We start from the raw sequence: 27669 nt of genomic DNA, 5'->3' as shown, positions 1-27669 counted from the left end.
ATTTAAAAACCTTTTGGAAAACATCTCCTCTATTAAGTGATTTTTATCTGTTTCAGATCAGGGATATGTGAGGACCTACTACAGCAGTAATTGAAGAAGTGTTACATTGTTTATATTTAGAAACCCTCAGAAGTACTTTTGTTTGTAAAATTGTGTAACAGGAGAGACTTCAGATCACACCTGTGTTTCAAATACCTGAAATTAAAATGAGCTTTCTATGTTATTGGAGAACAAAAAGGCTTAGTTCTCAGTAAGAAGTCGGGGGGAAAAAAGACAATACTGTCATTTTAAGCTCAGTTGTCTTTGAGGTAATAAAAATCAATACAGTTTATTAGCTAAGGAATAGATATAAAGTGTGATGCTTGTTTTATAATGTTTCACTGTTATGAAAACCTGATAACAAATCTTTATTTGGTATAAACAGAGGAGTACATGTTATGCTTCATATAACATCTTGGGAAGAAAATCTTTATGTCTTTACATTAAATGACAGGAAAATAATATGAAAAAAACCTGTCACTTTTGTTAGAAATTGTGTCGGAGTCCTATTAAATCTTACTTGGGTCCTTCTGCTTACTTAGCTAGATAAACAGGTTTCTTTATTTTACTACTGGCTAAATTGATCTTTTAGAGAATAAAGTAATGCTCATGTAACTGGACATTGAAACAAGCCATTGTTGGTCCAAATGATTTGCTTCATAGTTTCTCAGTGATTAAAGCTGATTCCTTTTCAGATGGAGGTTGTAATTCATTATTAGATATTTTGTTTCTGCACAGTGAAATTTGAATGCAGTATTTGCCTTTTGTGGTTGGGAAATGAGACTTTTAGACTAAGCATGATTCATTATGATAGGTGAATAAACTATGATAAATAAAGCCTTAAAAATTATATATGAAGTATAATTCCAGGGATCTGACGGTAAGTTGAAAGGAGATAATATCAACGTTCTTGACTTATCCCTTTTAAGCTAGAACCTAAACCATGACAATATAGCTCTCTCCAGTGACGTATAAGAAGATAATAAAGACTTGATCATTTGGATCTCTTCTAAAATAGTCCCTTAAAGTTTTAAACTTTTAATTATAAAAACCTTAAACATATACATAGGCAGAAAGAATAGTAGAGCAGGGCTCCTGTAGCAGTCACCTGTAGTTGTTAACCCCTGGCCAAACTGTTTCATTTTCAGACATACTATACAGTTATTTGGTTTATGAAAATTCTGATTTAAGTCAAAATCCCCAAGTTATCTTACGAATAAATTGCTTTTGTTAAATAAGCTGTGCCTAACTTGATTTATATTTATGCCATTTTTTTTAAACTAATCTTCTTTGCTGCATGAGCTGAAAAGAATCCAAACTAAAAAGTAGTCTCTGTTATAAGACAAAATGGCTTACTGTGCTGAATAAAAGCATTGAGTCCTTGGGTGGATGAATTGAAATACTTTCTGCTGTATTAGATAACATGTGGTTTTGATTGCTTTGATTCACAAGTTTTTCCTTCATAATGTATTGCCACCTAAATATAGTTAGCATTCTTTTTTTTATTAAAATTTTGTGAATTATAAAGTGATCTTTTGTCGCTTTAAATTTTTTATTTTGAGTTGAAAGCTGTAATGATGCTTGTTATTCAGTGTCAACAAATATTTATTGAACCTCTATATGGGGGACAATATGTGATTTACACAGAAATTTTCCAGAAGAGTTTGTCACATATTTTAAAGGATTTTCTAAATCAGGTGGAAGGACTTTTTCTCAGACTGCTGTGTCCTAACTCCCCATGTTCATTCTGATTCAGCTTCTCAGATAAGGGCATAATAGCTTCAGATAAGAAACATTTCTTTTGTTGTTACTGATGGAAATGTGTTAAAGCCCTCAGGTATGTGGGAGAGAAAAAGTTGACAGGCAATGATTTAAGTAATAAATATATGCTTAAATATGGAGTAGAAATCTAAGATCGCTTAGAAATGTAAATGTCCATTTACATTCAAACCATACTTCCAGAAAACTTAGCCTAAATCTGGTAGTTAGTAAGAGTTTTATATAGCTAGCAATTTCTAAGTATACTTTTCAACAAGGTATTTATAAAATAAACTCTTTTACTTAAAGGATACTATAACATTTGAAGAATGTTACGAGCATATTTTAAATCACAAAATCTTCTAGGAGGATACTACACATTCTTTGTACAAATTCCAAAGGAAAACAATTTAAACTAAGAATGTTTGTTTTAATTGTGGTGAAATACACATAACATAAAATTTACCTTCTTAACCACTTTTAAATGTATAAACTAAGAATATTATAATATACTTTATGTGGTTAGGATTCAATTCAGACAAGTCAGTAGAAAGGTATATATTTAGCCACTAAGAGTAAAGCTGCCACAAAATTGTTTGCATTTGTTTTTCAGGTCATTACTTCTTTTTATGTGGAGCGTGGAGGAAATGCTATGTCCTTCATGGGAAAAGGTGTCACAAAGAGCACGATTCTCTGCTTGCTTCACTTATCCCATGAGATGATGGCCCAGGCCCAGAGCTCGGTGAGAGCTTTCAAAGCTGTCTGTCTTCCCACAGTTGCTAGAAAGGGAATGTGCTGTGTCTAACACGTTTCAAGCCTATATGTTTACTCTAGGAAAATGTCTTTTGACTTGTTTTTTTAGGAGACAAAAATGATTTTTGTCAAAGATGTTTCTTAGAAGCTGTATATTACACAAATCTGAATTTTATTTTAAATTTATTTTGATTGAAATCTGCATGCACTAGAGAACTATGTTTTATCTAAATCATGGGGAAAGTAGCTGTTCTGAAGAAAAATTGTTATGTATAACTTTTTAAGGAGGAGCTGAGATTGTTGTTTGCCTTGTGTTGGCTAAATAATGAATTAAAACCAAGCCTTAAGCATATTTCTACTTTGTTTTGATTTTTAAAAATTCAGTTATTTTGAACTCTGTTTTATCCTTAGAAATGTACCTGATGCGTTTCTGTTCCCTTTTTTTCATTCTAGGAGTGGATGTCACTTTGGTTCTTGCCTTTGGGTAGTCACAGTGAAGAACATGCTACCACTCAACAGGGATTGGCTTGGTTGATTCCGTTGTGGGTTGACCGAGACCCAGAGGTCAGTGTGAAGGAAAATCGAGTCCATTATGTGTAGATTAAAGAACAAATGAAACAAAACATGTATGCATATACTTGTTCATATTTTCCAAAATGAGGTTATTTTAGTGCTATACCTTAAGCTATATTTACCCCCTGTCTTGGTCAGTTTGGGCTGCATAATAAAACACCATAGACTAGGTAGCTTGAACAAAGAAATTTATTTTCTCACACGTCTGGAGGCTGGACGTGAAGATCAAAGTGCCCACCCACATGGTCAAGTTTGGTGAGGACTCTTTCTGGCTTTCAGATGGTTCCCTTTTCATTGCATGCTCATATGACCTTTTCTCTCCTCCTCTTCTTATAAGGCCACCAATCCTATCAGATTAGGACCCAATCCTCATGGTCTTATTTAACCTTAATTATCTTCTAAAAGCCCTCTCCTCAAATACATTAGGAGTTAGGGCTTCAACATATGAATTTTGGGGGTACATTATTCAGTTCATGGTACCCCCCATTCAGTCAGATTCAGAGTACAGATTAAAAATAGTAAGAAAGGAACTATTATAGAATCTATCAGTTTTATAAAGAACAGCAAAATATTATTGGAGAAGTCCAGCCATTTTTAAACAGTTTAGAAGGATAGCAGCCAAGTGACTTTTGAGTGTCATGTAATAGAATAGTATCATTACAATGCAGCGTTTTATATTAATGAATTTTCCAGTTTTAGCCATTTGTCTACTGATTTGATTTTTTTAAACCACTTTATTGAGATATGATTGACATACAAAAAGCTGTACCTATTTAATGTATACAATTTCATGAATTTGGAGATAAGTATACAGCCCTGAAATATACATCACCAGATTCAATGCCGTAAACATATCCTTCACCTACAGAAGTTTCTTCTGTCCTCTTACTGCTTGTTTTTGTGATTAGAACAATTACCATAAGATCTACCCTCTTAGCAAATTTTTGTGTATATAATATAGTGCTGTTAACAGCTAGAGATACATTCTCGAGCCACATTGAACTTGGACTTGGTGCTTGACTGCCTTATGACTGCATTGCTGTTTGTTACCCTGTGGTTATCAGTGAAACTCTGTTCTGAAATCAAAATTCACAAGTTCACCCGATACGTAGCTTGAGCAGTGGGGGTACTATGGCAAACGTTACACCATGTCAATCTCTTTTGAAACATTTTTCTTTTAAAAGAATATTGGGGAAAATACTAAGTACCTTTTAAAAAGATAATTCAATTACTTCTGTTTGAAAAGAAGTTTCAAAGAAGTTAAAACCATTTGTTTGAAAGAAACACTGAAAAATTAAGGAAGGTGGAACAAAATAATAGTATCCTCTTAAAAATGAGAAATAAACAAGAATCATGTTCATGAAAGATACGTAGGCACCCTATACTTTCCCTAGAAAAAGACTTTTGAACTATAATTTTTAGTCTGTCTTATAGCTGGTTTTGACTTTTTGTGACATTTGCTTTTATTTAGCTTTTATAACCTATATTATTACTTTTCTTAAATCATGGAATAGGAGTTTTATTCGCTCATAAACTTATAGGACAGTATTCTTTAAGTATCTTATAATTTAGGATCGTCAAGACAGTGTCATAAAAATGTGATATTTTATGTACCAGAAAAATTGAGAATTCATGTTGTGAAATCGGGTTCTTTGGTTTCACAACGTTTTCTCTAATTTGAACAGGTGAGGTTCACTTCACTGGGATTAGGATCGGCACTGACTACCCTTGAAACTGGCTGTGTGGCCTTAGCAAACAGTTGTCAAAACATTTCTGGTGGGCTCTGGGGAACTGTGGTGAACATTTTTCTGGACCAGTCGGAGTGCAGCATGGTACGCCGGGAGGTAGGCCTGTCTGTTTAGCCCCACCCATTTTCCCTCAGAGACCTGTTGTGGTAGTTCTTAGGAACCATACTCCCTGTTCAACACTGTGGGCTCACCACTGACCGTTGTCTCTTTGACCTGCGAACAACTGAAATGAAATGGTTATAGAGAACAAAATGGTATTGATTCACAGACAGAACAGGAGTCCTTTACTCTGAAAGATCAAAGCAGAATTCAGTGCATTTTAAATGGACTCTTCTATTTTATTACACATTGAAAAGTAGTTCACAGGAAAAGAAATTACTTTTATATGATCTCAGTGTGTAAGTTTATAAAGCTTTACTTAAGGGGCTGTCAAATACTCTGTAGTATTTATTATATAACATGTAAGAGGAAACGTAAATGCTATTTTAATTCTTTCTAAATAGTTTGTTATTTTCTTTACTGCTGCTTTTATCAAAGTGATGAGTGATGCAGACCATTTTAAGAACAGTAATCAAATAATGCTTAGAAGCTTGTAAAGAAAACAGCAGCTCCTGGGCCCACCATTAGCCAGTTTCCAGTTTCAAAATCCAAAGGCTGTAGTTTTCTTCTTCTTATTTTTTTTTTTTAATAATAATGCTTAAACTTGTAGCTTCCTCTTGATTTACCAACTTTAAAGACTGTCTACTGGCTTCCAGTTAAGGTGGTTGAAAATTTCACTCCCTTTGGATCCCCTCTGTTACTCTGGTTATTCTCCCGTTATAATCTTTCACTAAATAGATAATCAGTATTCATAATTAGTATGATTTTTTAATTTGACCATCTTCAGGACCTAGGAGGTTAAGTTGGACATTTGTGGTTTGTATTTCTAGTTAGCAGTTTTTTATTGGGAGGAGCTTGTATGAGAGAGGAAGAAAGAGATAGGGAGAAAGGTGTGTGTATATGATCTGTAGGAGGATGATAGAAACATGAAGTCGATTTCTTAAATACTACCAGAACAGTTTATGGTTTACAGATCATTTTTTGGAAAGACAAAATTCTGAAATAGGAAAAAATATCTTTGCTTGTGAAGTAGTTTCCCCCACTACTATGTCATCACCTAACAGGAAGGGCAGTGGGGAGTTCTCATAATGACCTCTCAGCATGTGCAGCTGACCAGGGATATGCTTTTTTGTTATTAAATAACACTATATTGGTTATTTCAGACATGACAACAAGATGGCAGTATTGACATTTTTTTCCTTTAATTTCAGGCTGCATTTATTTTTCAAAATCTCCTTGTAATTCCAATGCCTTCAGAAATCATAAAGGGTTATACTTGGCAGGTAGGTGACTTTAAACAATTATCAACCTAGTAGATATTTGAGATTAAGTGATGATAAAGTTTCAGCATATATATGTATATATATATGTATATGTATATATTTCCTTACTGGTGAAACTTTATACAAGCCAACAGGACCTCTTGAAAGAGAGTGTAGACTTTTTTTATGCTTGATCAGATTTACAAATTCTTCTCTGTGGTGTTAAAAATAATTTTAAACAGAAATAATAATCACTGACATGTTTACTATGTACTAGGCACTCGTCTAGAAACATAACAAATATCAGCTTGTGTAATGGTTTGAGTTATGAACCATTATTATCCTCATTTTTTAGATTAAGAAAATTTAGCACAGCAGGTTTAAGTAGTTGGCCCTAAATCACACCCTTTTGCTTTCAGTCCAGGCAGTTTCTCTTTCGCACTCACCTTATTGTCTCTCTAATTTAATAATAATAAACAAATTCGTTTGTAGTTAAATATGCATTGATGTTAACTTCTTTTTTCTTTTCTGGGTAAGTACACTGAGTCATAATTTATCTTTCTTTGCTTTCTATTAGATTTATTTTTTGTATCATGTTCTGAACGACAAGTCAGTAGATAGTTTTACCTAACCTTTTTTTATAGCCTAGTGCTTTTTAGGTGATTTGGAGGATAGAAAAGTGCTCACCTGGGGCAAATGAGACATGCTTTTTTTCTACCCATGTCTTTATCCATATGTCCTCATCCTATATGTGCATATGTATCACACTGTTGCATCTCATCCCCCAGGATCTTAGATAAGATCTAAGGTTTCTTTTTAAGTTTTCGTTAGAATATATTTGGAGGAGTTACTGAATCTAGTTGAGCTGTAGTGAGGGCAGCTTTTGGGGCAGTCACCTAGAGCTTGAATCCTGGTGGTCGTTAAGGCCTGGATCTCATTTAACTCTTGGAAGCTTCACTTTTCCAAGCTTTGCAAACCCAGTTTAATGCTGCCAATTATTGAAAATCCCAGGCTGCTTGTCCACTGGCTCCTTTAATTTGTTTAACGTGCCTTCTGATGATGGTTGTTATTCACAGTCTGTGTTGTAATAAAACCATAGGAGACAAATTAGAAAAGACTACACAGGATTAATATTTACATTAACAGTGTAGTGGTTTTGATGCCTGTTATCCAATAACTACATTTAAAAATGTTATTTTTGGCTCAAATGCAAATGATCTCTACTCCCATTGTTAAAGTAGTGACATTTGTATACTATAACCTTTGTGATGTACTGCCAGTGAGTTTTTTTTAAATTATTGAAATAAATATAAAGGCAAGAGTGATAAGTTTTCTGGGTTCTATTAAAGCTCTTGGGACATTATAATATAAAACCATGTGTAGAAGTTCACATTTTTTTCTAGTAAGTTAAATAGTATACAGCTCCTTTTTGCTACTGGTGACATGCTTAGTGCAGCTTTTTGATTTTGTTATTTTCCAGTTCATCACAGAATTAATTTTCTACTAAAAAAGTTGAAAACAGTGGTTTAAGTACGCTTTTAGAGTCTTTTGCTTCACCTATGTTGGCCATAATCAAAAATATTTGAGAGCTACTCTAATCCAAAATAGTACTTGATGATGAAACTTCTACTAGTCTTAAGCAAAATTAGGAAAATCAGTCTTTTTTTTTGTGTATTTTTAATAAACTCACATTTTCTTCCTCTCTTTTTAAAATTTGTTTTTGGTTATTTTTTTTTAAGTGTCCTCACTTGGTAGTATAAAATAGTTGGTAATCTAGTATATGTCCCCCAATTTTTAAAAGTTTAGTGGTACTTTAAATCCCAAAGTGGAAACAGCTGCTCTAGTAAGGGAGGAAGATATTCTTCAAATATAGATCATGGAATTTTTTTTTTTTTTTTTTTTTTTTTGCGGTACGCGGGCCTCTCACTGTTGTGGCCTCTCCCGTTGTGTTAGACCTGCGCGGTCTCCTAGGAGTTTCGACTCGCCCAGGAAACAACAAGAGTCGGAAGTCGATGCAAAACGCAAGAGGTTTATTGAAGGCCGGTGCACCGGGGTTCCTTGGTCCTCACGCAGGAGGTCGAAGAAGGAACCCTTTTGGGCGCGAATATGTCAGTTTTATAGGTTCCCACTTCCCCGTATGTAAATTATAGATTTGGTTGTGTTCTCCTGCTGATTGGTCCCGGCTTAGGCTCGGACCAGAGAGGGAACTTGTCCCCAGCTGCCTGATTGGTCTTTGACAGACACCTTTTTTACATTTTGTTATCTCCCTCCTTCTCCCCAGCTGCCTGATTGGTCTTTGACAGACACCTTTTATACATTTTGTTATCTCCCTCCTTCTCGGAAGGGGGCCGGACATCCTGGAAATTCACCCATTGTCTAAGAAGCCCCTATTGTCTGGAGAGTTCTTAATCATTAGCTGGAACAATGTCCCTCGAGTCCCACATTCCCCCCTTTTTCTTGTGACTATTGATTCCAATCATGGAATCTCAACCTTCTGTTCGTAAACTTTGGTACTGTTGTCTTAACATTAGAACTTGTACAGTACTGATACGTTCTCTAATAAATGCTATCAAGCGATTTAGAACACATGGTCCAAAAGTTAAAATCAACAATAAAACAGTAAGAGGTCACAACAGAGTAGAGATTAAGGTGGTAAACCAGGGGGACTTATCAAACCATGATTGAAACCATCCTTTTTCGTTCTCTCTCTCCCTTTGCCTTTTATCTAAGCGTTCCCTTAGTTTATCCATGGTTTTGGTAATGGTTCCTGAATGATCAATATAAAAGCAACATTCTTCTTTTAGAGCGGTGCATAATCCCCCTTCCTTAAGAAACAGCAAATCTAGGCTGCAACACCATTTCTGAAAGTGAGGTGAGTGATTCCTTTAGTTGAGTTATGGAACTTTCTAATGCTCGAAGGTCTATGTCTACAGCCTGTCTTAAACTTGCATAATACTGGGGTTGTTGTATGAGGGCTGTGGTTCCTGTTCCTATCCCGGCAGATATTCCTAGTCCTAGAAGGACAGCCAATGTGAGGGTTACAGGTTCTCTTTTGTTTTTTGTTTTTCCTACATATTCATCTAAAAAGGATGAGTCTGAATGGTAGATAAGTCTAGGGACTAATTGCACTAACACACAAAAGTCAGCTGAAGTATTAAGAACCTCTAAAGAGACACAAGGGGTGAGCCCCGTGTTACATGTCCACCATCCATCTTGAGGAGGTACAAGATATCCTGAGCCTGAAGGGAGGCTAAAATCATGACAAAGGTGTCTATGGGACTGGGGAGGTGTTCCTATACAAGTACCATTTCCAAAAACCGAGGACAGGGTTAATTTACTGTTCCCTTCTTGCTTCCATCGACATTGGTCTGAGGAGGTAGAATTAGTATAGTTGGAGCTATATCCTATAGCATCATAATAAGGGGGAGGGGCAGCATAGCAAAGCCAACATGATTTTGTAGCCTCTGGGTTTGTAGCATTGAGAACCGTAAAGGCTGCCTGCACCAAAGAAAGCATCCTATCCTGAGGAGTCCCAGGCTTAACTGTGGGTTCTTTGGATCCAGAGGTTTCATTAGTCTCATTCTTTGTTGACGTAGTTGAAGGGGCCGGGGGAAGCAAAGGGGGGCCAAGTATGGGATTTGGGCCTATTGATATAGGAGCAGGAGTCTCAATCTTTAGCTTAAGGGTCATTAATATTCCTAAATCATATCCCCTCATGTAAAATCTAACGCCCCAAGAATGACCATTTATCCATTTTTTATCTCTTTTTCCGGGATTACTAAAGGAAATTTTAAGGGGATGACACCATCCTGAACATTTACTCCGGTGTCCGGTATCCTCATTATGAGAATAATTAGCCGTTACAGTAATAAAATCCCAAGTTGAGGTGGGTTTCCAATTAGTATCCCCGGTAGTTTCACATCCCCAGCTTTTGCAATAAAAGTTTTCAGTTTCACCACATTTATAATTCAGAGATCAAGGGCGGTGGAACCCGGGGCATACGTAGAAAGTGAGGATACCAAGCATCATTCTTTTGCCTGCATTTTTGCAACCTGGCCCAAACCAATCAGTTTCCGAAACTTTGGAAGGGGCAGTGTTCATATCATGAGAATCTTCTGTATCCCAATAAGGTGCTCCTATAGCCAATTTACAAACATCAGGAAAAAGATCTGGCCACCAGGTCCAGGGGGGTGCAGTATGACTAATGGACCAGGTTACATCTCCAGTCTGAGAAATTACCTGCCAATTTAAACGTTGGGGGAGGTGAGGGCTAAAATCACTTACAGTCAGTAAAGGCAGTAAAACCAAAATTATAAGTCTTAGGTTCGTAGAAGCTTGAGTTTGAGCGGGTTGTCGGTTCTTTGGGCCCGCCATCCTGATGATGCCGTCGCTGGTGCAGCCTTCACATGTGAAGCATGGATCCAGGCAGCGATGCCGTCCACTTTTATGGCCATTGGGGTGGTGAGGAGGACGGTGTATGGTCCTTTCCATCGAGGTTCCAACGTCTGGGTTCGATGCCGACGGACGTATACGGAGTCTCCGACTTGGAAAGGATGAGTTTCTCCCGGTGTTCCCGGTTGGTAGGCCTTGGCGAGTTGGGACCATATTTCTTTCTGGACCAATTGGAGTCCCAGTAGCCTAGCATATAAGTCAGTGTTATTTTGACAATCAGGTTTTATTTCTTTTCCTAAAGTGAGGAGGGGAGGCGGGGCACCATATAATATTTCAAAAGGAGTAAGATGGTATCGGGAAGGTGTATTTCTAACCCGGAATAGGGCCAAAGGAAGGAGCACCGTCCAATCGGTACCGCCAGTCTCCAAGGACAATTTAGTTAGGGTCTCTTTTAGAGTCCTATTCATTCTTTCTACCTGACCTAAACTTTGGGGTCTATAGGCACAATGTAATTTCCAATCAGTCCCCAAATATCTGGCCACATCCTGACTTACCTGGGCGACGAAGGCTGGACCATTATCAGACCCTATTACCTTTGATGCTCCAAATCGAGGAAAAATTTCTTCTAAAATCTTCTTGGCTACTACAGCAGCTGTTTCTTTCTTTGTTGGGAAAGCCTCTATCCATCCTGAAAAAGTGTCTACAAAAACTAAAAGGTATTTATTACCGTACCTTCCAGGACGCACTTCGGTAAAGTCCACTTCCCAGTAAGTTCCTGGGCGGTCCCCCCTGAGTCTCTTTCCAGTTTCAAGTTTCCCTTTGTGAGCATTTACCTGTTGACATGGGACGCATTCCTGCACAATTTGTTCAGCTAATTTTGTCATTCCAGGGGTTTCGTACCCGGCTTTTTGTAACAAGGCTACCATCTTTTTAGTCCCCAAATGTGTCCATCTGTGCATCTGTTGTAACATGGATTCTGCTTGCTGAGGGGACAAAGTTCCTTTTGTTGTGGCCGGGATGATTTCTTCATCGCGGCCTGGTTTTTCAGGAACTTTATCTGACCGTCCTAAAATGACTTCTCCCGATGCTATTTCTCGGGCCACTTGGTCAGCCATATTATTTCCCCTAATTATTGGGGTATTTCCTTTTTGATGTCCAGGGCAGTGGATGATACTGACTTTAGTAGGAAGCATGAGTGCAGTCAACAAAGCCACGATTTCGTCTTTGTTTTTAATTTCTTTGCCACCTGAAGTTAGTAGCCCTCTCTGTTGGTAAATGGCACCGTGGATATGAGCGGTAGCAAACGCATATCTACTGTCTGTGTAGATGTTTACTTTTTTATTCTCTGCCATCTCTAATGCCCTCGTCAGGGCAATTAATTCAGCTCGTTGGGCTGAGGTCCCTTGTGGTAGCGCCGCTGCCCATATGACTTGTTTTCCGTCTACCACGGCTGCCCCAGTTCGACGCTTACCTTCCTCCAGGAAACTGCTCCCATCCGTGAACCAGGTGAAATCAGCATCAGGGAGGGGCAGGTCCATCAGATCTGGCCTACTGCCGTGTGCTGCGGCTAGTACTTCCTGACAATCATGTATGATGGTGGAGCCTTCCAAGTCAGGATCAGGTAGCAAGGTGGCTGGATTGAGTCCTGTGGCTGGAGCAAACTTGATGCGATCTGAGTTTAGCAACAGGGTTTGGTAGTGGGTCATCCTGGCATTAGTTAGCCACCTATCCGGTGGTTGACAGACTACATTTTCCAGGGCATGAGGAGCTGTTATCGTTAGATTTTGTCCTAAAGTTAGTTTGTCAGCATCTTTGACTAGAACGGCCACTGCAGCGATTATCTTTAAACAGGTGGGCCATCCTGATGCCACAGGGTCCAATTTTTTTGACAAGCAACTGGGCGATTCCAGGGACCCAATTTCTGAGTCAATACTCCTTTTGCAATGCCCTTATTTTCGGCCACATATAAATGAAAAGGTTTGGTTACATCTGGCAGTCCTAGGGCTGGAGCTGAAAGTAAAGCTCGTTTGATTTGGTCAAAAGCCCGTTGTTCCTTATCGCCCCAAACGAAAAGAGTGCTGTTTTTGGTTAGGGGGTACAATGGGGCTGCCAGCTCAGCAAACCCTGGAATCCATAGTCTACAGAATCCGGCCGTCCCCAAAAATTCTCTAACCTGCCTGGCGTTTTTGGGAGCCGGAATTTGGGCCACCGTATCCTTTCTGCTCTCCGTGAGCCATCTTTGCCCCCCTTTCAATAGATACCCCAGGTAACTGACCTGTTGTTGGCATATTTGTGCTTTCTTGGCTGAGGCTCTATATCCCAGGGTTCCAAGTTCCGTTAACAGTTTTTCAGTACCCTTGATACAATCTTCTTGGGTCTCAGCAGCTAATAAAATATCATCAACGTATTGGAGTAATGTTACCTGGGGATTTGATTCTCTATATAATGCCAAATCCTGATGGAGGGCTTCATCAAAGATGGTCGGGGAGTTCTTAAATCCCTGAGGTAGCCGTGTCCATGTCAGCTGACCAGACATTCCCGATGTTGGATCTTTCCATTCGAAGGCAAAGTAGGGTTGGCTCAGGGGAGAGAGTCTTAAACAGAAAAAAGCATCTTTAAGGTCCAAAACAGTATACCACGTATGTTGAGGTGGAAGAGTGCTCAGGAGGTTGTAAGGGTTTGGAACTGTGGGGTGGAGGTCTGCCACCCGTTTGTTTACCTCTCGTAGATCCTGCACCGGCCGATAATCATTTGTTCCTGGTTTCTTTACCGGCAGGAGAGGGGTGTTCCATGCTGATTGACATCTTATTAAGATGCCCAAGTCTAGTAGCCTCTGTATATGGGGACGGATACCGTCTTTGGCTTCTCTACTCATGGGGTATTGACGGACCGTTATTGGGGTGGCAGTTGCCTTGAGTTCCACTAGCACCGGGGACCGATTTTTGGCCATCCCCATTCCGGCAGTTTCTGCTCAGGCTTGAGGGAACCGAGTTACCCAATCAGTAACATTAACTCGTGAGGATGAAGGCTGCTCGTATAATTTATATTCATCTTCTAATTTCATAGTCAATATTTGAAGTAACCTTCCCTTATTATCAGTTATGGTGGGACCTTCTGGCTGAAAGTGGATTTGAGCCCCTACTTTGGAGAGTAAATCTCTTCCCAGCAAAGGATAGGGGCATTCCGGAATAATCAAAAATGAATGGGTTACTCGTCCAATCCCAAGATCTGCTGTCCTTCGTGTGGTCCATGAATATTGTTTATTCCCAGTGGCTCCTTGTACCCATGACCTTTTAGCTGAGATAGGACCTTTTGAGTGGAGAAGGACGGAGTGCTGGGCTCCGGTATCTACCAAAAATTGAACAGGTTCCCCCTCCACTTTAAGAGTTACCCGGGGCTCGGGGAGAGGGTTCGAGCCCTGACTTTCCTAGTCTTCTTCTTTCAATGTTAAGATTTTGTTTTTGGTTGGCCTTCCTCCATTCTTTTTCTTAGGGCATTCTCTCGCCCAATGTCCTTTTTCTTTACAGTAGGCACATTGGTCCTTGTCTAATGGCCGCCTTCTGTCTGCCGTTCACCCTTCCTGCCTATTTCTATCCCCTATATTTCTTCCTCCAACCACAGTGGCCAGTATCTTACTTAAATTCCTCTCCTGTCTCTTATTCCGTCTTATTTCACGGGCTTCCTGCTCTTTCTGCTTTCTTTCTTCCTTCTCTTCCTCTGTTTCTCTTTTGTTATATACTTTATCTGCCTCTTTTACTAACTCCTGAAGCGAAAATCCCTGCAAGCCATCTAGCCTCTGTAATTTCTTCTTAATATCAGGGGCCACTTGATCTATGAAAGCCATTGCTATAGTAGCCCTATGTCCCTCCGAAGTTGGATCATAAGGGGTAAAGCGTCTAAAGGCTTCCATTAAACGTTCCAGGAACACAGTTGGCGATTCCTGGGGCCCCTGAGTTACTTCCCTTACCTTAGCCAAATTAGTGGGCCGTCTGGCCGCTCCATGGAGACCCGCCACCAGAGCCTGGCGATACATTTTCAGGCGCTCCCTACCTTCCGGGGCATTGAAATCCCAGTTTGGCCTGACGAGTGGGAAACCAGCATCAATTTCGTTAGGCAGCTGGGTAGGTTGCCCATTGGCGCCTAATAAATTTTTTCTGGCTTCTAAAAGAGCCCGTTGCCTCTCCTCAGTCGTTAGGAGAGTCTGGAGCAGCTGCTGACAATCATCCCATGTGGGCTGGTGGGAGAAAACAAGAGATTCTATTAAAGCGGTAAGGTCCTGTGGATTTTCGGAAAAAGTTGGGTTATGCATTTTCCAATTATAAAGATCTGCAGAGGAAAAGGGCCAATATTGGAGAGGTCTATTCCCTTGGCCATCGGGGGGGCCATATTCTCTAAGAGGTAGGGCAGTGGAGTCCGGGGAGATAGCCCTCCGGCTCCTAGTGCCCACTGAGGGACCCCTTTCTTCTTCCATCATGGATGGTTCCCTTGGTGCCGAGGGCAGTGGAGCTGGGGGTCCTCTAGGTGGTAGGGGATTCGGGGCCGGAGGATAAGGGGGTGGGGAATCCAAAAGCAGCAAATCGGACTGCGGGTCAGGATAAATCTCCTTCGGTAGATCTGGGGCGTCGGGTAGCTTCTCCGTGTTGGGGTTTTTCTTTAAGGCTAATATTTCCGACGCTGCTGATGTACGCGCGGATGTACCTGTTGAGGAAACAAAGGGCCGGACCCACGGAGGTGGGGAGAGAATTAAATCTTCCCAGACCAAGACATATGGTACTTGGTCTGGATGTCCGTGGGGATCTATATTAAATATCTTAGACTTCAGCAGCTTAATCTTGTCTAATAAAAAGGATCCTTCGGGGGGCCATCCTATCTGAAATGTTGGCCATTCAGAGGCACACAGTCTGCCACTTTCCTTTCTTTACCTCTACCGAAAAATTATGGGCTCTGGCCCGAACTTCGGTCCAATAGCTTAGGGTAAGGGAAAGAGAAGTCGTCATAGTTTGTCCCATTGTCGTCCGTCAGAGAAGAAGAATAGACCACAATACAGAAACAGTTAAAACTCCACGAAACACATATACGTATGGGCCACCGCGAGCTCGCTTCAAAACCGAAACTTCTTCAGATGGCAGTTATCACCAAGGGAACTGCCGAAACCGAGTGAAGGGGAGACAGAGTTTGCCTCTCCTTCCAGATGAGCCACCAGGGCGTCCCCTAGGGCTCATGGACGCCGGCTATTAGCACGTCTGCCTAGCCAGAGGTCCGATACAGATTCCATAATAAGCCGATTCTTACGGCTTTCCTCCGATAATGGCCCACAAAGAACAAGGGACAAACAGACAATCAAGCTCGAGCTTACCTGGTACCTCCAACTCCCGATGTTCTTGTGGTCCAGGGCAAGTGGAATCCCGGACGAGCCCCCAAATGTTAGACCTGCGCGGTCTCCTAGGAGTTTCGACTCGCCCAGGAAACAACAAGAGTCGGAAGTCGATGCAAAACGCAAGAGGTTTATTGAAGGCCGGTGCACCGGGGTTCCTTGGTCCTCATGCAGGAGGTCGAAGAAGGAACCCTTTTGGGCGCGAATATGTCAGTTTTATAGGTTCCCACTTCCCCGTATGTAAATTATAGATTTGGTTGTGTTCTCCTGCTGATTGGTCCCGGCTTAGGCTCGGACCAGAGAGGGAACTTGTCCCCAGCTGCCTGATTGGTCTTTGACAGACACCTTTTTTACATTTTGTTATCTCCCTCCTTCTCCCCAGCTGCCTGATTGGTCTTTGACAGACACCTTTTTTACATTTTGTTATCTCCCTCCTTCTCGGAAGGGGGCCGGACATCCTGGAAATTCACCCATTGTCTAAGAAGCCCCTATTGTCTGGAGAGTTCTTAATCATTAGCTGGAACAATGTCCCTCGAGTCCCACAGTTGCGGAGCACAGGCTCCGGACGCGCAGGCTCAGCGGCCATGGCTCACGGGCCCAGCCGCTCCGCAGCATGTAGGATCTTCCCGGACCGGGGCACGAACCTGTGTCCCCTGCATCGGCAGGCGGACTCTCAACCACTGCGCCACCAGGGAAGCCTAGGTAATGGAATTTTATAATCTCCAAGAAGTTGTGACCTTTGCCAGTTTACTACAGCCAGAAAGAAGGTGCTACTTTTTCAGTAATTTAAAATTAAAACTGTCTTTCGTAGAACGATGAGTAATAATCTTATTCAATAAGATGTTTCATTTACTTGCCTTGGTGTACGTTTTGCAGTGTTTGGGAGGATAGAGCAGGAAGTAGCACTAGTATATAGAAGCTTTGTAAATATTTTATTTTGGTTGAGGTAGATATTTGATTAATAATATTTTACAAAGAGAACTGCTTTTACTGCTTTGCACTTTGTCTTGGTGCCTGAAGTCTGAGTTGATGCCCTTTACACTCTTGTTCCACTGGGTGTTCTGCAGTGTTTGCTTTAAGATTATTACCTCTGTCCCAATTCTTTCCCCACACAGCAGGTCTAGATTTCTATTTCATGTTACTATTGAAATTGTACTTCTGAGTGGGAATCATTTGCATAAATAAATTATGAGTTATATAACTGGCTGGGTTTCCTTTTGTTGTTAAGTAAAGTTTAGTGCTCTCTTATCAAATGTGGTAGATACTTTTTAGCTGGTTCCACTGTTTACATACCTTTTGTTTTTCTTTCATTTCTGGTGTACTTTTCATGTTATAATTTACCTTTCCTTGTAATAGGGCTTAAATCTTTTCTGGAACAAGGTAAGGCATAAGTCACTTAAAACATTTTGGGGGGGTTTGAAAGGAATATTTAATTTATTAAAGTTATAAATTTTATAAAAATTTAGTTCTTAAGTTTTAAGATTTAGCTTATAATTTTTCTTTTTCTTAGTCTATTTATAAGGCTACCAAAATTTAGCAGTGTTTTCAAGGGGCTTTTGGATAACGTTTACTTCATTTGCAAACTATTTTTTCTTTTTTTAAATTGAGGTATAGTTGACATACAATATAAGTTTCAGGTGTACAACATAGTAATCCACAGTTTTTAGAGCTTATATTACATTTATAGTTATTATAAAATATTGGCTATATTCCGTGTGTTGTACAATAAAACTTTTAATTTAAAGAAAGTATTTTTAAAAAAATACTTTCACCAACTGCTACAATTCATCTTAATCTTCCTCTTCTCTGAAAGATACTAGCATTTAATGTCTATACCATTAAATTAGGTTCTTCTCATATATACCTTTACTGCCTTGCATATTTCTTACTATTTAACTTAATCTTCCTAGGTGGAATGTGTATTTCAGGACCATGTTTTGAATATTAAAAAAAAATGTTTCTCCCAGCCCCATCCACAGAGAGTGGTCCTCTATCCGTCTTTGCTAATGCGTAGAGATGTGCAAATCATTCCATTTATCCCGTTAGTCTTCTTGATGTTGCTAAGTAAATAAAGTTGAAAATCAGGTCTTACTTTTTGTAGTGAAATTCCCATTTGGATTTCCTTGGATACAGAAGCGCACTGGGAGTGGGCGGTCACGAGGAGTAGGAACAGGTAAAGAGCCTCTCAGCGCAGCTTCCCGGGGAGCCCAGCAGCCCTCATAGGGCCCCGTTCCTGGTGCGTCGGTCCTCGGGGCATCACAGACCTTTTCTATTCTGTTTTTTAACAGCAGCGTTTATAATAATGGCCTTTCTTTGTTCAAGGCTACATTCCTCTCTTAGGGAGGGAAAACAGAATTAGTGTCCAAGGGACCCTCAACTATGTTGTGTTCCCAGCTGTGCAGCGTCTTGTAAACTGGTTTCCTAGAGTCTGACTTGGATTTAGTATTCCTGGATGTGGAAGATTCTGTTTCTGGGTTTAGTTTGAGAACTAATGTCACAAATCCATATCCCAGCAACTTTAACAACCAGAATGGAATCTTAGAGTTGATTATAACAAGAAAGCTGTTAGATAGGGATTATCTGTGTAGTTTGTTTCAGTTCATTTCTCTAAATGTTTGTTGAGTATTTAAATGTTGGGGATTCACAGATGATCTGACTTAGTGCTCTGGGGCTTATGGCCTGTGGGGGGAAGACAGTGTTCTACCAAGAGAACATTACTACAGTGTTTTATATATGCTCATGGTAGCTTATGTGTACTTTTTACAATATTAAAGTTGTTCTTTCCCTTGAAAATGGTGTCACAGATTTAAATGTAAAGGTAATTTCATGCACTTAAGTAATATAATGAGATGTCAGTTTGTGGTGTAAATACACTTGTTAATGCTTTCATTCCTTTCCATGTTTGTGAGAGGAGTTGGCACATATATTTTATTTTTTAAATTTTATTTTGAAAAAAAATTAGACTTAAATGCAAGTTGCAGAAACAGTATAGCAGTTTTTATATCCCCTTCAGCCAGATTCCCCAAATGTTATAATTTTACCATATTTGCTTTAGCTCTACCTAGTGTCTTTTTTCTGAACTATTTGAGAGTTGCAGACATATACTTCTATTTTCCCTAAATAGTTAATTGTGAGTTTCCTAAAAACAAGGACATTCTCTTACAGAATCACTATAATAATTATCAAAATGTGGCAAGTATTCAAATTTTTCCAATTGTCCCACTACTGTCCTTCATAGAAAACAAACAAAAAGAAGACAGTCAGGATCTAGGATCCAATTTAGGAATACATGTTGCATATAGCTGTCATGTCTATTTAGTTTCTTTCATCTAAAATAGTTCCTAAATCTTTAACATTTATGACCTTGGCATTTTTGAAGAGCATAGCCTATTTAGTTTTTGTAATATTCTTTAATTAGTTTTGTCTGTTTCCTCAGAATTTGATTCAGGTTATGCATTTTTGGCAGAAAAGCCACAGAAGTGCTCTGTGCTTCTTATTATATTATATCAGCAGATAGGCTACCTCTTTGTCCCATTGCTGGTGATATTAACCTTGCTTACTTGGTTAAGGTAGAGTTGGTCTGTTTTCTCCATTGTGGACTTAAAATTTTTCCTTTTGCCAGGAGGTGCTTTGAGACTGTAAAATATCTATTTCTCATCAACTTTTATTAGTTTTAACTTCCATTTGTGATTCTTGTCTGAAGCAGTTATTACAGAATGGTTGCCAAATGATGATTTTCTAATTCCATTATTTCTTCCACATTAATTACATTTTACTGTAAGGAAGAGCCTTCCTTTCTTATTTATTTATTCACTTATTTATTTACACCAGTATGGACTCAAGGATTCTTAGTATGTTTCATGGATTATGATCTCTTTCTATCATTATTTATTTAGATGTTCAGATTGTTTCAGATTTGGCTAGGAGGACTTCCTTCACAAAGACTCCTATATCCTTTTAACATGTCTTTATCAACCTTTGAGTACTTGTTTACTTCCTGGCATAGCAAGATGTTCTTGACTTTCCCAGCGCCACCCTGGAATCAGATATTTGCTCAAAGAGCCCTGATTTCTTTCAATGGAGAATGTATATAGAAATGAGTTCTAGATATGCTCGTTGCTCCGAGGGAGGGGTCTTTGGTTCTATACACTCCCAGTGGACATAGGTAGACTGTCTGCATATGTGTTTATATGTGTTGTAGAGAGATGGCCGACTCATTTATAGTTGTAGTATGTATCGTTTTCATATTTGATGTTATAATTATCAATGCATATTTTTCATCTTCTAATGTGTTCATCATGGATCATTATGAGTATTGATTTCACAAAATGCTAAGTACTTGATGTCAGAGAAACAATACCATTTTAACTATATTCATAATTTATATGCAGTTAGGGATTTCTTAGGTAACTAGGGTCATTTTTTTCAATCTCTGCATTACATTATAGCATTTTAAAAATTTGTTATGTATCAAAATAATTCCTTTTTCTTCTTGAAAATATTCTCCATTCTTCTTACATGCAATTTTGTTTTGCTTCTAGTTCCTTTTGAATCATAGCTAATGGATATGTTAGTACTGTGACACTAGGAGTAAAATGTCTTAAATGTAATATTGTAGCTTCTTGCATCCTTGAGATCAATATTTTCAAATTAATCGGAGTATTCTATGACATAATTGCTGTTTTCTTTGCAAACTTATTTGTTATGGCTCTTGGTGATTTGAAGAGTTTTCTTTCTTTGCATACTGCCCTTCTCAGCTCTCCCTGGCAATTTTGCAGATGATCTGGCAGCCCGAGCGCTCACCTGAGGGCAAGGCTGGTAAGGATATAGACGTCCTGAGACAGAGCAATTAGACTGTGCTGATTTCCCCACTTTACCAGAAGACAGCCCCATCAATTACTGATGAATCTATGGAGCGAAGCCTAGTACATGCGTGAAAGGCTTCATTGTTCTGGCCCTTATACATTAGTCATGTGTGGAAAGCCTGAGCCACACCATCTTTTGCGCTTATGCTGGACTTGGCTTCACTGCTGTGATTAAAGCTCTGTTGATAATGTGCCATTGCTACTAGGAAGCTCTGGCACGTGGAGATTGGGGATTCAGGCTAAATGCTTAGCTAAAATAAATCAAATAAAAAATAAATAATGGTTATGTAATATGTACATATTCCAGATCATCTGGTTTTGTTTGAGAAACTTAAAAATATTTTGAGTGAAATGTTTGAATTTTTAGAAGAAATTATTTTTTTCAAGTAATGAATATATATGGTTAAAAAAGCTAATAGAGCTTATACTGAAATTCTTTACCCTCTTCATTCACAGAGACAGCTTTACCTCCTACTGATTTTAATTCTTCAGGTAGTTACCTTCCTGTCTCTAAATAGTGTGTTTGCAGTAATAGAGTATGTTTGTTCCTTTACTGTGTCAATACATAGGATTTAGCTCACTTAAACAATGTCCTGCCAATATAGTTCTGTTAGTGGTCTTAGTTTCTCCCCTGGTCACCCCTGCTGTTTCTGGTCTCCTTACCTATGGGTCATATCTCTTGCCCGCCCCCATTTAGAAGTTAAGATGTGGCTAAGTTGTTGCATTTACCGGTATCTTGTCCCCCACTTCTACTGCCAATCTTTGCCAGTTTCATCTCTACTTTTACTTTGTGAAGGCTGATTATGGTTAGATTCTCTTCTACAGCCTCCTTATATCTATAAGTTGATTCTAAAAAGTGAAAACTAGTAATTTGCTACAGAGCCATTATTTGTTGGGCTGTTGTTACACTTCCTTATCTATGCTTCCAGGGCTATGACCCCTCTGGCACTCAGAGGAAAACTTTCCTGGTATTTGTGTGTGTGTGTGTGTGTGTGTGTGTGTGTGATTTAAAAACTTGATTTGGGCGTTGGGTGATTTTTTTGCCCTTGGAGTTTCTGTTAATTTTTTTTCTTGCATTGTGAGTCCATATCATAGCTCAAGTTTTTCTAAGCTCTTAATCATCCTTTCTCTTCAGTTAGAATCCCCTTTCCTAGTAATCATCCTCAAAATAATTGTATTCCTACCTAAAAACAAATGCATGAGTGACAAACTTCTGAGTTCTTGTTTGTTTGAAAATGTATTTAAATTGCACTGGATTGATAGTTTGGGCTACCAGGTATTAGGCTGAAATCATTCCTCATAAGAATTTTGCTCCACTGTCTTCTAACATCTCGTGCTACGGATGAGAAGTTGGATACCCATCTGATTCTTTTTTTTTTTTTAAGTTTTAACATTTTTATTTATATACAGAGAGTTAGTATTGTTTCTGAGGAAAGTAGATATGCTTGATGACCCATTCAAGAAGTTCACACTTAGTTCAACTTAATGAAGCCGATGTCCTTCGCATACTGGGAAACACTGGCAGCATTTATTGAGGCCATATTTCTGGATCAGACTGTGCCGATTTAAGCAAACGCAGCAAGAGTGAGAACCCTGGCCGAATTTTCTCGGATGGCTCCTGTAGAGCTGCTGGTGACCCATGTTGCTTTCTCGGCTGCAACAAGGCAAAACGAAAGAGGGAGCACATGCCGACACTCTTCAGAATTTTTCCATCTGATTCTTTTTACCTCTTTATGGATGACTTTTTCTTTTACTATCTTCACTTTGTCTTTAATGTTATAGAATTTTATGATTCTATGTCTTTTTTTCATTTCTCTTGCTTGATATTTATTAAGCTCCTTAATTTGGAGACACAGATGTTCTATTTCTTTTGGCTCTGACAAATTTTTTTCATATTTATTTATTTTAAAAATGACTTTTCCTTTTTCTTTATTTTTCTAGAAATTATATGAGTCTTATATTAGGCCTCTTGAATTAATATTCTGCTCCTTATCTTTTCTATCTCCTGGTCTTTAAATTCTGGGATATTAATTTTTTTGTTCGTATCAGAATTAGTTTAACTTTTTCAATCTTGGTAGGCCAAATAATTTTCACTGTGACTTATAGGCGAAGAAAAAAAGTCAGGTTCTAAACTTTACTAGGTTGATTTAAATTCATGTCTTTTATGACTTCTTTTGTTATCTTTATTTTCTAAATCTTTTTTCTTTTTATATTAGTAAGAACTAGAGAAAAAAATGAATTTTTAAAATATATTAATTAAAGGGTGAATATTATGTCAATTATATACCATGATAATTACCATGATAATTACACATATTTATAGAATAACTACTATAGTTCTGCATCATATTTACGTGTGTAATTTCTCACTTTGAAAATATTTATAACTAAAGAAAAGATGGATTTTAGAAGACAGTGGGTTTGTAACACTTCTCCTTCTAGCACGTGGTGAAACCATCAGCCTCAGTGGGCCTTTACCGAATAAAGAATCAGCAGATTTAAGAACTCTTGAGGAACTTGTTTTCAGCATTTATACAGTTTACATTCCTTCATGTAATTTTGGCTAAACCTTTGTTAATTTGGACTGTGGCTGTTAACTCATCCAGGAAACAATTATATAGACACAATTTTGCACAAGAAAAAATTTTGAATAATTTTATATAATATGTATAATAAAATATTTGAAAATTATTCTTAGTATTATTATGAAATAAATTAAAAAATAGTGTTTGTGGTACTTCGTTTAATAATTTTATTTTATTGATTTATTGGGGTATGTTACACAGCTGCAATTAAGCTAGTAACCTTTGCTGAATTATTTTTAATTCTCCTCTTGGTTGTTGGTCCTTCCTGGAATCAATATAATGGGGGCTTTAATTTGTGATGTTAAGCAACTATTGCAGATCTCATATGTGCTTTTTACATTTATGAATGCTATAAGTTGCTTAAAAGATAGAACATTTTGAATGTTAGGATTGGCTCTGTGGCTTTGGATGAATTACTTTGTCCTAGATATTTAAATAAAGTAATGCATGAAAGGGCCACATTGCCTGAAATGTGCACCTGGTTCACAGACGGGAGCCACGTGACCCTGTTCATGTACTCCTCTCTGTTTCGCCTGCCGCTTCTCAAGCTCCGGATTTAAAGTTAACACGGTGACCAGCGTCTGTGACTGCTCATTAAAGAGTCTTATTCCTTCTTGGACAAGTAAATTGCCCTATTTGTAAAGAGTAAAGCTCACAGTGTTGGGTAGGTTTATTAGAACACAACAATAACAAATTCATAAAAATAAAAAGTATTTAATATTGAAGTAAGACATTTAATTTTAATAATATTCTTAAAGAGAAGGGTTAATGGAAATAATCTTCTTAATGTAATTATATCTTTAACTGTAATTATACGTTTAACTATTACTTTATCTTCCTGGATAGTGAGTTTTAATATCCATCTTTCCTTGGTGACCAGGAGGCATGAGAGAAGGGGCACGTATGCAAATTTCAGTTAATGGTAAACTTTGAATAGGCTTTGACCAGACCTTTCCTGTTGGCACTTAGATTTCGATTTTCTATCTTTTATTTTTCTCTCTATTATGGTCTGTTTGAAAAGTCTTAACTATATTGATTATCATTTTCCAAAAAAGAGAAATACTTATAAACTAATGATGTGATTATTTGCATACTTTAAACCGATCCTTTGCATACTTTTAATGGCTTGCTTGATTTTTGCCATTTGGATATTCCAGGAAAAGTAGTGACAGTGCAAAAAATTATTTGAAAAAAAGTGCAAAGAGATTAAAATTTTGCAATGGCAGATCCTTCTCAGCCTCCTGCTGGAAGGGGTGTGTGTGTGTGTGTGTGTGTGTGTGTGTGTGTTTGCACGCATGCATGCATGTATGCAAGGAATTCCCTTGGAAGAAGGGTTAATTCAGTGGGAAGTAAAGTGGCAAACAGATTTTACTGTGGATATCAGGCTTTTCATTCTAGCCCCTCAAGAGAGAGACTAGATCAGCCTTCTGCCTTCAGTGGATTTTTAGGCAGCAGAGACCTGGAGTCCTGTGAAATCCTCTGCCCGGGTCAGGCTGGTGTATGTGGGGAAGGACGGGCAGGTGAAAGGAGAATGGTCACATCTGGGACCCATTTGTTTCATTGAGGGGAATGTGGGGAGACATGGGTCTTTTTGAAGAAATTAAGTGATAAATCACTGTCTCCCCCTCTTTTCCTACAGGGCCCCTGTGTCCATGATGAGGACTCTGGCCTGTCGCTCATAGGAAAACCTGCCCTTCAGGCTCTTTTGTACCACTGCCATTTTTATGAACATTTGAATCAGATGGTAAAACATTGTTACCTGGGACGGTATACGTTTGATTTGAATTGTTCTGCTCTTAATGGAACTTCTGAAGGCAATGACTTAAATGGTAAGAATATTATATTTATATTTTTAATAAAATGTAACATTTCTTAAACTGTTAAAAACCTATGTGTTTGTTACAAAATATTTGAAAAATAATGAAAAGTACACAGGAAAACATTCTCTAGTCCCATTACCCAGAGGTTGCCTTTGTTACCTTACAGTATATTTTCTTCCAGTCTTCTTTCTCTGTATAGCTCTTGTTTGTTTTACATAATTGTGTTCATATCTTATGTACATTTTTGTATTTCCTCCTTTCACTAAACATTGCCCAAGCATTTTTCTATTTTATAAATTCTTCATGGAAACCGTTTTTGACATCTTACTAATGTTTCATAAGTTATTTCATGCCCTTTAGTAAAGGTTTTACAGTTTTTTCCTGTATTAATGTCTTAAATTTTTGGAAGGTTCTTCCCAGGCAAACAAGAATGAGACCTTTCCTACTAAATTTTCTAATTTGTTTTGCTAGTATATTGAAAAGCTATTTGTTTTTTGGAATGTTACTCATTTATCAAAATATATGCTGAAATCTTTTCATTTCTACTTGTTTGTAGATTCTCTTGGATTTCCTAAGTATAAGATCTTAGTGCATATAAATGATAATTATGTCTCATAATAATAAATGATAATTTAATAGTAAGAATAAAAATAATTTTAAGATAAAAATAAAATAATAAAAATTTTAAAATTTTTAAAATTTTAAAGTAATGTTAAAAAATCTTGACATAATTTCCCACAGAAAAGGTACAAGAATAGAACAAAGAATTCCCAAATGTTAACATTTTACTATATTTGCCCTCCTATACCATGTGTATGTATGTGCGTATAAGTGAAATATGTTTATTTATATGCATATATACATATATATATTTTTTCTGAGCCATTTAAGAGTAAACTACAATCATGAAGTTCCCTTACCCTGAAATACTTAAATGTAAATTTCTAGTTCACTTTTCTGCTCACTTCTTGGAGGCATTAAGAGGAGAATGACATTTAATGAAGTTTTTGAACATTCTAAACAAATGTCCCTGTGAGGAAAGTGACCACTTTAATTGTTTGGATTTCTCTGTATCTGTGTTACTGGAAGCATGGCCCTTGAACCAGCAGCACCGACATCTGCTTCCAGCTTGTTAGAAATGCAGATTTACGCCACCCCCCGACCTTGGCTTGGGGAATGGAATCTCTGGGAATAGGACTCAGGAAACCACTTTAACAAGCCCTTTATGATTCTTCTGCACTTTCCCTTTGGGAGCTGGTGCTCTTGCTAAATTGTGTTAGATTAAACTAAAGCGCAGTCAACTAATTGTTTTAAATTTTTTTGTGAAACATGCTGTATATATAAATTAATTAAGAATAATAAAAATTAGGCACACTTCTTTCGCACTTCTTTAGTTCTGGATTGGTTTCATGTAAGGAGTATTCTTTCTGTTAATCGTTACAGTGCCCAGAAGGCTATTCACGTTGACAGTTTTCTTGTTGTCACAGGTTTAGATGACTCATTCAAGTTTTGGAGGGCTCCATCTCGGATGTCCAGTCAAGATCGAGATCCAAGTTCTCTCTCCACTTTGGAAACAATGGTACTTCCAAAGAACGCTTAAGTGCTGCATTTTGAATTTCTGAAAAAATTTGAATTTACATAGTGGAGGGATAAGAATAGATGTGAAATATAAGGTTATGACCATAACAACTGTGATTTATTTGAAGTGCCGTCTATAGCAGAACTAGTGTCTGTTTTGCTCAAATAAGTGCACTGAATATCCTTTTAGATGAATTGTCAACCTCTTTCCTACCTTTTTTGATAGAACCGGAAGTTCAAATGTTTTAAAATGTTTATCAGTAGTAGTAGAAAAAGAGAACAAATCCCATATGATTAGTAATGCTTGATTACCCTGAAATTTTGTTTAAGGACAAGGCAGTTTGAAGAATGTTGATCCATTCAGATGATTCCAGTGTGGTACTAATGATTTTAAACACATTTCTAAATGCTTGCATCAAATAGAAGCTTGTCTTGATTATCTGAAATTTATGTACACCTGCCTGCCTTTCTTCCTTTTTTTTTTTTTTTTTTTTTTTTTTTGCGGTACGCGGGCCTCTCACTGTTGTGGCCTCTCCCGTTGTGGAGCACAGGCTCCGGACGCGCAGGCTCAGCGGCCATGGCTCACGGGCCCAGCCGCTCCGCGGCATGTGGGATCTTCCCGGACTGGGACACGAACCCGTGTCCCCTGCATTGGCAGGCGGACTCTCAACCACTGCGCCACCAGGGAAGCCCCCTTTTTTTTTTTTTTTTTATTTATAAGGTGCTTTGTTCTAAAAAGTTTGAGACACTAATTATTTCTAAATAATGACATGCTAGGTTTCATTTGTTTTATAAGCATACAAAATCATTCTCAACTGGAAAG

The 27669-nt window shown here is 38.2% G+C and overlaps 1 protein-coding gene and 1 pseudogene across 2 annotated transcripts in view; one reads left to right on the top strand and one right to left on the bottom strand.

Moving 5' to 3' along the window:
* Window positions 1–27669, top strand: part of RTTN (rotatin) — a 146094-nt gene that overhangs the window by 69238 nt on the left and 49187 nt on the right. For both annotated transcript variants that reach the window (XM_030868151.2, XM_030868150.2), the window contains exons 29-34: window positions 2411–2539; window positions 3004–3114; window positions 4809–4967; window positions 6182–6253; window positions 25088–25277; window positions 26756–26847. In XM_030868151.2, the coding sequence (XP_030724011.1) occupies window positions 2411–2539; window positions 3004–3114; window positions 4809–4967; window positions 6182–6253; window positions 25088–25277; window positions 26756–26847 (753 nt within the window). The remainder of the gene's footprint in view (window positions 1–2410; window positions 2540–3003; window positions 3115–4808; window positions 4968–6181; window positions 6254–25087; window positions 25278–26755; window positions 26848–27669) is intronic.
* On the bottom strand, window positions 22336–22504 carry LOC115859333 (small ribosomal subunit protein uS14-like; annotated as a pseudogene).

This window comes from Globicephala melas, chromosome 13 (assembly GCF_963455315.2).
Source record: "Globicephala melas chromosome 13, mGloMel1.2, whole genome shotgun sequence".
Classification (NCBI taxonomy): Eukaryota; Metazoa; Chordata; class Mammalia; order Artiodactyla; family Delphinidae; genus Globicephala; species Globicephala melas.
Note: the sequence above shows the minus strand (reverse complement) of the source record. Positions and strands in the feature narration are given on the sequence as shown.